This window comes from Girardinichthys multiradiatus, chromosome 6 (assembly GCF_021462225.1).
Source record: "Girardinichthys multiradiatus isolate DD_20200921_A chromosome 6, DD_fGirMul_XY1, whole genome shotgun sequence".
NCBI classification, from domain to species: domain Eukaryota; kingdom Metazoa; phylum Chordata; class Actinopteri; order Cyprinodontiformes; family Goodeidae; genus Girardinichthys; species Girardinichthys multiradiatus.
This window is the reverse complement of record NC_061799.1, coordinates 11025631-11038658: the sequence shown is the minus strand read 5'-3', so window position 1 is coordinate 11038658 and position 13028 is coordinate 11025631. Positions and strand designations below refer to the sequence as shown.

Genomic DNA, 13028 nt, shown 5'->3' with positions numbered 1-13028 from the left:
AAGTTGAATGGGTGTGGCACTTAGCAATGTTGACATATTGTGGACTGTTTATACCATTAGTTTATTACCGTGTTAAAAACGGGAGAATCATGCTTTCTCCTGACGAGCATCTTCCACGCGTGACTGTTCCTCCTCCATAGTACGAGGCAACTTTGAAGGCTGTCAGCGTGGGTGTGCTTTTGAGTAAACACAAATATGTGTGGAGTCAGATGAGCCATCTGAGGGTATTATATGAATCAGAATGTCATCCTCTGACTTTAAAGAGGCCCACACACAAACATTTACACACACAGGATCACAGATGTTTTTTTAAATTCATGATATTTGTGAAATCCCACATAGTGTTGCAGCATCAGATGAACTCTCTGTACATCTCTGGATTAAACAAATACATCTGATCACCAAAGAAAACATACATTGCGTAGAAAGTAATATAAGAGCTTAAAATAATAACAGATATTACGGATGATAGTTGTTCATACTGAAGTTAAGTGAGAGGAGAGAAATCCATACAAACAAAAAGGCCTTATGATTACATTCAAAAAGGAAAACCATAACTTTATACAATTTAATAGCATGCTGGTGGCACAGACTGGTCATTTATTTGACACATTGCCAGTAGTATATTTAAAATCATTTGTGTTGACAGCTGTCTTCTAAACTGACAGCTAACAGTGTTCCACAGGTTTTTCATTTCTATCATATACAGTGCCTTGCAAACGTATACTTACCCCTTTGAATTGATCACATTTCCCAGTTCATAAAGGTTTGGTGTATTTTCTTGACTTTTTCTGTGACACACTTAGACAAAGTAGTTAATCACTTTTAAAATGGAAGGAAAACGATACCTGATTTTCCTAAATCGTAGAATGACAATTCGTCATTCATTTGTATTGAGCCCCAATCTGCAATTCCAGAAGCAAGTCTTCTGGGGTATGTCTCCACCAGCTTTGCACATCTAGAGAATGAATGTTTTGGCTCATTCTTCTCTATAAAACAGCAGAAGCTCAATCAGATTGGATGGAGAGTGTCTGTGAACAATCTTCAAGTCTTACTACAAATCCTCAAGTAGATTTAGGTTTAAACGTCTACTTGGACATTCAAACACATGAACATGCTTAGATCTAAACCATTGCATTGTAGCGCTGGCTGTATGTATGCCCTGTTCTTAAGTTATTTGCAGCTCCTACCAAATTTCCTTCCAGAATTTTCAGCTTCCCTCGCTCTGTTAAAGAAAGGTGTTCCGACAGCATGACACTGCCATTACCATGATTCATGGTGGAGATAGTGTGTTTAGGGGGATGTGTTGTGTTAGTTTTCTACCACACATAGCTTTTTTCATGTATGCTAAAACATTTTACTTTAGTCTCACCTGACCAGAGCACGTTACTCACATGTTTGCTGTGTCATGACTAACAATTGGCCTGATGACAGATTAACAGAGCTATGTGAGATGTTCAAAGCTTGGGATATTGTTTTATAACCTAACCCTACTTTAAATGTCTCCACAACTTTATCCCTGACCTGTCTGCTGCATTTCATTGTCTTTGATGCCATTGTTTGCACTGGATTTTATTAAGTATCATAGTAAAGGGGGATGACTGCAATTGCTCACCACCCTTTTCAGATTTGTCTTTGTAAAAAAAATCATAAAAAACCAATTGATCTCTTCTTTCCATTTCCAATCATGGATTATGAAAAGTACTTTGGTAACCATGGATTTGCTCATGCTTTTACTGTATTTCCAGCTCTTACACTATACTGCATCATAAGGAAAATAAATCTAGTTGAAGAGCTTTCATTTACCTTAAGTTCAGGTTTTTAAGCACAAATAGTGAGTTTCATGTCAGCCTCTTTCATTGCAGAGACTTAAACTCTGAAGCTTTAAATCCTGAGAAGTGTTCTTTGTGGTCAACAAATACAACCTACTGAGATTCCCTGCACGCAGGGAAAAAAGGCATCACAGGAACAACGAATGTGCTCTGTAGCCTAAACCCCCCACCCACTCCTTTCCTCTCCTCTGAGCAAAACTAAAAGAACCTCTGGGAGAACAGAGCATGGATGTAAGAACAGCCACCTCTGCAAGTGTTGCACTTGTATGGGCCCAAATTGGAAAGCATGCAGAAGAAGCAGCAAATGCCCATCAAATATTTAACAACCCCAGGAGGCAACGAAGCCTATAAAATAAGAAGAAATAGGAAGAAGAACCTGTCACTTTGCACGGTCCCTTGTCTTCTTTACTGAGATGATGTCCTCTTTGCTTGGTCATTTAAGGCAGTCTACAAAAAGGGATTTAGCAAAAACCTTCAAGCCAGAGTTTTCTGCTCTGTCTGTAGATGTCTATCTGCTAGTAAACTCCCATCATATTCATATTTTTCTGAAAAAACGTGGCTGGGTGATGTGTGGATCAGAGGTGCCGTCTTACACCCATGGGGATAACTGTGCAATCACCTTCTAGTGCCATGGCAACAGCCTGCAAGTCACCCTGGGCATGCTGCACTCTTTAATTTCAATTCACAATCAAGGGTTGACGTCTGATCAGCCCCAGAGAGCATAAGATCACTGTGAGATTGACGTATGCACACACAGAGACACACACAGCTGGAGATAACACTGTCTGTTTTTTTGTGATCAATAAGAAAGACACTCAGTTGGTGTGTAGTCAGAAATAGGCAGCACAATTTGGCATCTCTACTATCATGTAGCAAATAAATAAATGACTAATTATTTAACTTCCACGACCACATCTCTGTGTTTAAGTTACATCAGTATAGCTCTATATGCACTGGATAGCTGATGTACTAATGTGTAATTTGATATTTGGGAGAATTAATTTGTCTTAAAAACCTAATTGGAACATTATGCGACTAAAAACAACACAGTAGTATTGAAAAGAATGTTTTGAAAAGAGAAAACCTTTCCACCCTGTAGTGGTTGAAATAATTGTAATATTAAGCAGGACACTAAAGTAGCACTTACAACATTTTTTGTTTCCTGTTTTGCATTGCAATCTAGGACAGGTTCTCATGTCACAAGAAAGCCGGAAAAATGGATTCACAATAATTATATGGAATGCAACAGATAACAACAAAACAACATCCACTGAAAGCAGTTGTTCCTAGAAGGCAACTTTAAGTAATTTAATCCATCATCTATAACCACTTGTCCAGGCAGGGTCGTAGGGGAGCTTGTGCGTATCTCCAGTTGTCATTGGGCAAGAGGTAGGGTACTCCCTTGACCTGGCAATCTGTATCAAGACTTGAAAATTGCTGTTTGCAGTGGTTCAGCATCTAATTTCACTGAGCCTGAGCTATTTTACAAAGTGAAAGAAAAAGTAACTCCAGTCTTAGTTACCAGTCTTACCAGATTAGAATTCAACAGAAGCTGTTAGTCCATTCAACAGTTTGTCGTTTATTTGTTGTGTACAGTTTCCAGCAGAGAACAGTAAGGCTGATATGTTTTATGAGCTGCTTTATGAGTGAATGTATCGACTCATTAAAACTCAAGAGCTGTAAAAGGACTTTTGGTTGAGACGTTTCTGTATTGAAACTGTATTGAGTTCAAGTTTGTATCCAGCTTTAACTAGTTTAGTGACAGTGCTAATGCTGAAGCCAGATTTGCCAGCTAGATAAATGTATTAACCCCTGATACACCTGTTGCTAAGGACAGCAAATCTGACCTATGGTTGTCAAGAAATTTTTTTACATGCCACCTCATTAGAAAGAATTTTAAAGGCTTGCTAATATTTCAGCAACATTTTTACATCTTAATATCAAATCACTTCTTATATTTTTATTTCGCTTTGCATGGGAGAGAAACCAGGTGATCATAAAGTGATGTAAGAAGTAATTACAATTCAACTAATTTGGTTAAGCAAGTAGACACTGTGAACATTTATGTTCTTTTAACAGTAAATTTCTGTATTTGCTGCATTTCTTTACTGTTGAACCATTCTACAGCATTTGTCTGTAGACTTCTCTGCAGTATTTTCAGTAGTTCCTTAGTTTCTGTACTGCTTAATATTTGTGAATCATGCTACTGTAGGTTCACATGGCATTCTAAGCTACTGTAATTTATATTATAGTGATATTAACACATCTGGAACAAAAAAAACGAAAATAAAATGGACTAATACCCATGACTGGAATGTTTTGAGTGGGATATTCATGATTGTTATTCTTCAATTTTTACAAAAGTCAAAAACTGTTTCTTCTGAAATAATGATAAAAGTTGCACAAAAGAACTATAACATGAATTTTAGTAATTATTTGAAGCTCTTTAACACGTCTATAAATTACTGTTGTTTTATTTTGTAATAAAATCATCTTACTGTTATTAGTTGTACAGTTCTGATACCCCACTGTTACATTAATTTTGCTTATAATTAAAGAGATACTGGATTTTGTCAGTTGCTGTTATTTTGTCACAACTGTTTTATTGATTACATTTTATCAGTTTGTTTTATGCAATAGCTTTTCCACACATAGCTGTGTTGTTATTTATAGTACATTTTCTAGATTTCTTCGCAGTTGCTTGGATTGCATCCCAATAAGCTTCATTCCGTTTGTAAGTTATTTCTTGTTTCCAGTTTGCACCTCCTTCCTGGTCCCTCAAATCTCCTCTTCTCCACCAACATCTCTCCTCCTGTTTTCTTCCCACAGGCAGCAGGCTACTTTCAGCACCGGACAGCTCCCGTTGTTCCCACGCCCCGCCCACCCCCTGCAGACTGACACTGAGAAACAACCACACACAGACACGCAAGCACACGCCGTGGGCGACCCTTCAGATCGCGTGTTGGGGTTTTATTTGGAGGGACTGAAGTTCAAGAACATTTCGCTCCGATCTTCGTCGTCCTGCTCCTCTTCCACTGTTTTCTTTTTGTTCAGAGTAGCAGCAGTGAGAGGAGGTACATCTCCAGGCTCTGATTGAGTTGCGACCAGGCGAGAAGTATTTGTAGATTTAACGGAGCTCCGAGGGTTTCGTGTATTTTTGGACAGCCGCTGTGTGAAAGTCCGCTTTCCCCGAAGCTCCGACCAAAAGTGGGGGGATTCCTGTCGCTCTTGACGACGTCATGGATGTAAAATTCAGGACCTGCTGCGGCGTGTGTCTGACATAGTATTCCTAATCGTAGCACCGAGCGAGAGGCTTTGGCGATGAGCGCAGTTTGCCAGGTGCCGGCGGTGTCCCCTCTGTGCCTGTGAGGAACAACCATGGCTCTGATCCTCCTCCCGCTGCTTCTGCAAACAGCGCTCGTTTTGGGATCAAACTACGGATACGTGGAGTGGTCGGATAATGACAGAGACGAGAAGTACCCGCCAGTGTTCAGCACGCAGAGCAACAACAAGGAGCCGCCCCACCAACCCACTTTGTACCCGCTACAGCCGACAGAGCGCACGGTGGTGGCGCACAAAATAGAGGAAGACCTCCCCAGGGTGGTGACGGCTTTCCTGCACACCGGGGACTCCTCCGCGCTGAGGCAGGTCAACTGCTCCCGGAGGTACGAGCTGAGCAGCCTGCGGGGCGGCCTCCATGTCGCCTCCCACTACTCGCTACATAGCGTCCTGGACACCGTGGCGCACGCCACCAACTTCCTCAACATGATCCTGCAAACGAACAGGTCCCGCGAGCGAACCGTTCATAGGGACATGCACTGGTACCACGCGTTGGTTCAGAGCATCCTGGAAGGAGACCCAAAAATCCACAGGGCGATGGTGACCCTGCACACCGACGCCACGTCTCCCGGTCCCCATGTTTTTCTCCAGGCGACCAGAACCGAAAATGAGGTGAGGTTGCAGGACCTCTCAGGGTCCGCGCACCGTCAACTGACGAACAGAAGTCCGGAGTCTGACTGGTTCCACGACTTTAGGGACGGGAGAAGACCACAGGCCCACAGAAGCGTCCCCGAGAGCTCGGGCTCCAACAGTGGGAGTTACCTTCTGAACAAGAACCAGATCAAATGGTCCGCCCCGTACCTGGAGTGTGAACATGGGACTTTCGTGCCATATTGGCTGCTCACCTTGTCTGCTGGTTTTTATGGTCTGAAGAGCAACTCTGCACCAGAATTCAGGTGAGCGTGACTGAAGCTGAGAGGAAGATGCAGATATCCCATTATTATTATTATTATTATTATTATTAATATTATTGTTATTATTGTGGATCAGGGATAACAGTGAACACATCCAAATATAAGACATTATACGTCGCAAAAGTATTCACACCCCTTGGAGTTTTTGCACGTTGCAACCATAATCTTCATTGTATTTTATTAGGATTTTATGTGAAAAACCAAGACAAAGTGGTGCAGAAGTGTAGACTGTTATTTTTAAAAACCTTGAGACGTAACAATCTGAAAAGTGTGGCATGTATTTGTATTTAGCCCCCTGGGTCAATACTGTCACAGTCCGCCTCTGTTAGGTTTTGTTTTTTATTTGTGTTCTTGTTCTTCAGCATTCTTGCTTGGTTCGTTCTAACCAACTGTTTAATTGTTCCCGTTTGGGTTTTGTCATATTAGTTCTTTCCTTGTGCTCATTGTTAGGTGTATTCCTTTAGTTCAGTCCTTTGTGTTTCTCTTGTAAAACCTTCTTTAGTTTCCTGTTCGATCTCAGTTTGACATTTTTCTTTAGGGTTTCTTGATTACCTCCATGCATATTTTATTTGTTTTTCCTTCTTTTTTGCTCTGCTCTTTCCTTCTGTCTCATCTGATCCACATATCCCCTGATTGTTCTACCTTCCCTCTGCCCCAGCTGTTATCATTCCTTCTGATTAGATCTTCTGGTTTGCTGGTCATTTCTCTACCCCTCCCTCAGTATATATATTCATGGGTTCTCTTTATTCCTCACTGGTTCCTTCCGTTAATCTACCATTTGGCCTATTTCTCCATTTTATGTTCGGTTTCTCCATGTCTTCATTTGTTCTGGCCAGTTCTGTAAGTTGTTCTAATTTGAGTTGTTGTTTTTGCCATTAAACATTCTCACTTTTAGTTGATCTGCATTTGAGTTATTTTCCCCAAACATGACAAATACCTTGTAGAACCACCATTTGATTCAAGTTCAGCTGCAAGACTTTTGAGGTATGATTAAATAGGTCAAGCTCAGTCAGATTGAATGGAGAGAGTATTTAGCTCCTTCAACTCTCCCATCACCTCTGACCACATCCTTGCTGAAAAAAAGCATCCCCACAGGATGATGCTGCCACCTTAGTCTTGTCACCTTTTCACTGAGAACACATTTATGGTGTGCAGTACTACACTACTCAAAAAAATAAACGGAACCCTTAAACAACACAATATAACTCCAAGTAAATCAAACTTCTGTGAAATCAAACTGTCCACTTAGGAAGTAACACTGATTGACAATCAACTTCACAGCTGTTGTTCAAATAGAATAGACAACAAGGGGAAATCTTTGGAGCTTAGCAAGACACTCAATAAAGGAGTGGTTCTGCAGGTAGGGACCACAGACCACTTCTCAGTACCTATGCTTTCTGGCTGATGTTTTGGTCACTTTTGAATGTTGGTGGTGCTTTCACACTCGTGGTAGCATGAGACGGACTCTACAACCCACACAAGTGACTCAGGTAGTGCAGCTCATCCAGGATGGCACATCAATGCGAGCTGTGGCAAGAAGGTTTGCTGTGTGTGTCAGCGTAGTGTCCAGAGCCTGGAGGTGCTACCAGGAGACAGGCCAGTACACCAGGAGACGTGGAGGAGGCCGTAGGAGGAAAACAACCCAGCAGCAGGACCGTTACCTCCGCCTTTGTGCAAGGACGAACAGGAGGAGCACTGCCAGAGCCCTGCAAAATGACCTCCAGCAGGCCACAAGTGTGCATGTGTCTGCACAAACGGTTAGAAACCGACTCCATGAGGATGGTATGAGGGCCCGACGTCCACAAATGGGGGTTGTGCTCACAGCTCAACACCGTGCAGGATGCTTGGCATTTGCCAGAGAACACCAGGACTGGCAAATTCACCACTGGCGCCCTGTGCTCTTCACAGATGAAAGCTGGTTCACACTGAGCACATGTGACAGACGTGACAGAGTCTGGAGACACCGTGGAGAGCGATCTGCTGCCTGCAACATCCTTCAGCATGACCGGTTTGGCAGTGGGTCAGTAATGGTGTGGGGTGGCACTTCTTTGGAGGGCCGCACGGCCAGAGGTAGCCTGACTGCCATTAGGTACCGAGATGAGATCCTCAGACCCCTTGTGAGACCATATGCTGGTGTGGTTGGCCCTGGGTTCCTCCTAATGCAGGACAATGCTAGACCTCATGTGGCTGGAGTGTGTCAGCAGTTCCTGCAAGATGAAGACATTGAAGCTATGAACTGGCCCACCTGTTCCCCAGACCTGAATCCGATTGAGCACATCTGAGACATCATGTCTCGCTCCATCCACCAACGTCACGTTGCACCACAGACTGTCCAGGAGTTGGCGGATGCTTTAGTCCAGGTCTGGGAGGAGATCCCTCAGGAGACCATCCGCCGTCTCATCAGGAGCATGCCCAGGCGTTGTAGGGAGGTCATACAGGCACATGGAGGCCACACACAATACTGAGCCTCATTTTGACTTGTTTTAAGGACATTACATCAAAGTTGGATCAGTCTGTAGTGTGTTTTTCCACTTTAATTTAGTGTGTGACTCCAAATCCAGGCCTCCATTGGTTAATACATTTGATTTCCATTGATGATTTTTGTGTGATTTTGTTGTCAGCACATTCAACTTTGTACAGAACAAAGTATTCAATGAGAATATTTCATTCATTCAGATCCAGGATGTGTTATTTGAGTGTCCCCTTTATCTTTTTGAGCAGTGTAGTTGTCCTAGCAACAGATTCTCCCACCCAAGCAGTGCCCCCAGAAGTAGATTGGACCACTTGTTTGTTTCTCTGATTAATGCTCTTCTTGCCCAGCCTTTCAGTTCAGGTGGATAGTGTGTTGGCAGGTTTCCAGTTGTGCCATACTCTTAATTTTTGTTAGGAGTTGTTTAAAGCTTGGGGTGTTGTTTTATAACCCAACCCTGCTTTAAACATCTCCATAGCTCTCTCCCTGACATGTCTGAGATTAAATTACACACAGATGGATTTTATTTATATGGTGACTTGTGAAGGTAATTGGCACAGCATTGTATTTAGGGTATCATTGTGTATGTTTCCTTTCACTTTTACATATAAAATAGATATAAAATCCCAACAATATGCAGGGGGAGGTTTCAGATTGTAATATGATAAAATGGGGCTCAAGGGCTCTGAACATGTTACTCAAGGCTCTTGAGTAACATGTTCAGAGCCATGTTATCCTGGGCTCGACTCTCTACCGGGAGTCTTTCTGCATGGAGTTTGAATGTTCTCCCCATGCATGCATGGGTTCTCACCGGGTACTCCAGCAGTCCAAAAACATGCCTTGGTCTCTCTAAATTGTCCTTAGGTGTGAATGAGTGTGTACGTGGTTGTTTGTCCTGTATGTCTCTGTGTTGCCCTGCGATGGATGGCAACCTGTCCAGGGTCTACCCTGCCTCTCGCCCATAGACTGCTGGAGATAGGCACCAGGTCCCCCATGACCCACTATAAAAAAAGCGGTATAGAAGATGAATGTTTTTATATATATAAAATATTTTTTCAAAAGTAGCCAGACAGGACTATAAAAATATATCTGGCAGCAAATAATGACATTTGATGCGAAGATGAATCCTGAGGATCTTCAGCCCTGTTAACAGATGGTACAAATGTATCTTCACAGACTCAAGTTGACCTCCTTCATTTAAGAAGCCTGCCTGTCAAAGCACAGCTGTGCATCCCTCCTGCTGACTACAATCTAATGAACACTGAAGGGTTTATATAGGATGTCTTTGTGAAAGCGTCAAACTTAGATACATGCTGGCTGTGGTTAAGGGGAGGAGGAAAAGGAGTGCAGTACTTACACCGATCTCATATTTCAAACCTCCAGTCTTAGAGTGTCTTGAAACAATCAATACAGTCATGAATAAACAATGAAATATCAGCAATACAAAGCCGCTGTCAGTTGCGTCAGTAAACAGAGATGTATGTTCCACTTTCCTGTCACTATAATAATCAATAATTAATTACAAATTAATTTCATTCAAATACTTTTATAAGTATGCACATATTTTTTTAAAGATTCTGTTGCACAACTGGACTTTATCCACAGTGTTTCAGGAAGAAAGAGAGGAGGGGAAAACATGAAGCATCAATCAATCAATCAATCAATCAATCAATCAATCAATCAATCAATCAATCAATCAATCAATCAATCAATCAATCAAATCCTAAACATGCTTACTTGGATTAAAATGTAGAATATTTAAAGTTCAGTTTAAATGAATGAATCTCCTTCCTCAACAAGAGTATTATTCAGCTAAAAGACAGAGCCAAAGGTGTTTCAGCAGAACACTGTCTCAATTATCAAACTGCAACCACTGCGTTACCTTCTCTCCATATAGTGCATCATAGTGCCATGTTCTCTAGAGCAGGTAAGAGCATTCGAGATCTGGACATTCAGATAATGTAAAAGTTATTGTGACTCATGAGGAGGGGTTGTTTCCATTGCAGGTGTTCCCAACCCAACGACCCAACTGTATAGCTTATGTGAAATATGCTAAACAATGGGCAGGAGATGGAGTTGTCCCTGGATTACATAAAGGCCCCAAAATAACTGTCTAGACAAGTTGAAGTCTTGACCAGTTGAAAGTAATTCCCAGCTAAGGTCTGGCCTCTCCAAATTCTTCAGCCAGCATGAATTGCATTTACCCAAATGTGTACCTAGTTCATACATATATCGTAAAGCCTGAGAAAATCCCATACAAGGGCCACATCCACGTTTTGGCTGGTTCTTGCTTTTGTGGCAGTGCAATAACATACACACCAAACCTTTATGCACAATCTGTTCTGACATATTTTTTCTATCAAAACCAGCATTGTAAGCTATGCAATTGGCCAGAATCTTCTCGAAATACGTATCAGTAAGACTTAGATACCCTTGGCCCCATCATTGGTTTAACCACTTTCCATCTTAAGTTTAATTTTGGCTCATCCTGACATCTGGAGACTTAAACATCTCAGAAGCTGCAGTTGTTTGTATGTTATGTCAACCTAGCCTATGTTAAAGTTGTTTAAAACGTTATGAAGAAAACTCACAGTTTTCTTCCTGCAGTACATCAGTTTCAAGGACAAACAATTCACTTACTGCCTAATATATTCTGCCAACTGCCAACTAACACTGTAGCAAGGTAATCAGTGATTTTCAAAGCTGTTTTCATGTCTTATATTTATGCCTTGGAGACTTAGACTAACCAAAAATATCCACCATTTTCTTAACCAGACATCTAACTTAACAAACTTCAGTGTGTTTTAAATAATTTATTTGCAGTACTAGTGGCTTTTCGCTGGGGTCGGAACTCATTTTACTGGGATTTTCTGTAAAAACCCAACATGTAAAATGCTATGTATGGTGAAAAATTAACACTGCACATAACATTAAACCATAGTGGAGGCAGTATGCTGTGGGAAGGCTTTTCTACTTCAGGGACAGAGAAAATGTTCAGACTTGATGGGAAAATGGTTGAAGCTAAATACAGGGTAATCCTGTTGGAATAAAATATTAAATGTGCATAGGTGCTTTCCATCCATTCTGACCCATTTGAGCTATTTTGCAAAGAGGAATGGGGAAATCATTCAGTTCCTAGATGTAAGGATTGTAGAGACATACTCTGAAAGGGTTACAGTTGTAATTTCAGTGATTCAGTAACGTGGTTCTAAGAATTATTGACCAATGGGGCTGAATACAAATGTATACCACATTTTCATGTTTTTATTTGTAACTAAATTTACTCTGTAGAATTTCCCATCTGCTTCACAATTATGCCTTATTTTGTTTTGGTCTAGCAAAGAAATTTAAAATAAAACGCTGTGTGGTTGTAATGTAACAAAATGTTAAAAAAAGTTCCAGGTGCATGAATACTTTACCAAGGCACCTGATCACATCCCCAGCAGCATGGCCAGTGAAGCCTTGACTGCAGCTGCAGACCACGGCATGTTGCATTTATTTAGGATTCACCCAGGAAGCCATCCATCTGGTTAATGTGTCCCAGAGCAAAATCCTACATGCTGATCAGCCCCATATTGAATCATTCTTAGAGGCTGATGACATGATGAAGAGTTGCTCTGGACTTCCTAAATTACCTGTGCTGTTCTCACTGTATAGAGTCCATGTCAAGATGACCATGTCAAGATGTCTTTGGGAGTCACAGCCAAACTAGGATTTAAGTAGAATTTGTGAAATCACTAGTTTGAGCTTTAAGGAAATCTGCTGATGTTTCAGACTGCTACTTATAAGCAAAGCATATTTTCTGAAGCCCACATGTGGTTTCAACTAGCTGCAGCAGCTGTGCTTGCCTGTGATGTCTTGCTCATCACCACAAATTATTAGCAGCCTGTCTGGGACATTACACAAATAAAATAATCGAGGTGGAGGATGTTTATGACTCTGAGCGATATGAAAACCTGCTTCTTTTATTTCCTGAAGACATCTGGAGAAATAGAATGGTTCAAAAAAATTAATGAATAAATGAATTCATTATTACATTAATTGACTTCTTTGGCTTAGCCAAGAAAGGGGTTAGTGATGTTATAATTTTCTCGGCATTACAGGAGCTGGCATTTAGAAGCAGAAAAGTCATGCATTAAATCTAATTTGTGTAGTTCTATGTCAGTATAGAGAGGGCACAGAGTTACAGAGCAGTAATGCAGTGTGAAGCTACATTTTTACTGGGTGATTTTTTATTATGATTAGCCACACCATCAACATGGAAGACATGTCCTCATGAGCATACATACCATATTAATTTATGGCATTTAATGACACGTTTTAACGATACTTATTCATGTGAGAATTTATTTGTACAACATATAAATTCAATGAGAACTGTGTGCACAAATTAGAATTTATTGTGGATCTATAATTCAGAGATGGTAAAAAGTCTACATAAAGGCTCAAATATATACAGTGCAGACCAATAGT

The 13028-nt window shown here is 41.1% G+C and overlaps 1 protein-coding gene across 1 annotated transcript in view; it reads left to right on the top strand.

Annotated features, from left to right (window-relative positions):
- The first annotated feature begins 2962 nt into the window (after positions 1-2962).
- The window catches only part of LOC124870217 (probable G-protein coupled receptor 158), a 134122-nt gene continuing 124056 nt past the window's right edge, over positions 2963-13028 (top strand). The window contains exon 1 of the mRNA XM_047368769.1: positions 2963-6067. Within this exon, the coding sequence (XP_047224725.1) occupies positions 5211-6067 (857 nt within the window). The 5' untranslated portion in view covers positions 2963-5210. The remainder of the gene's footprint in view (positions 6068-13028) is intronic.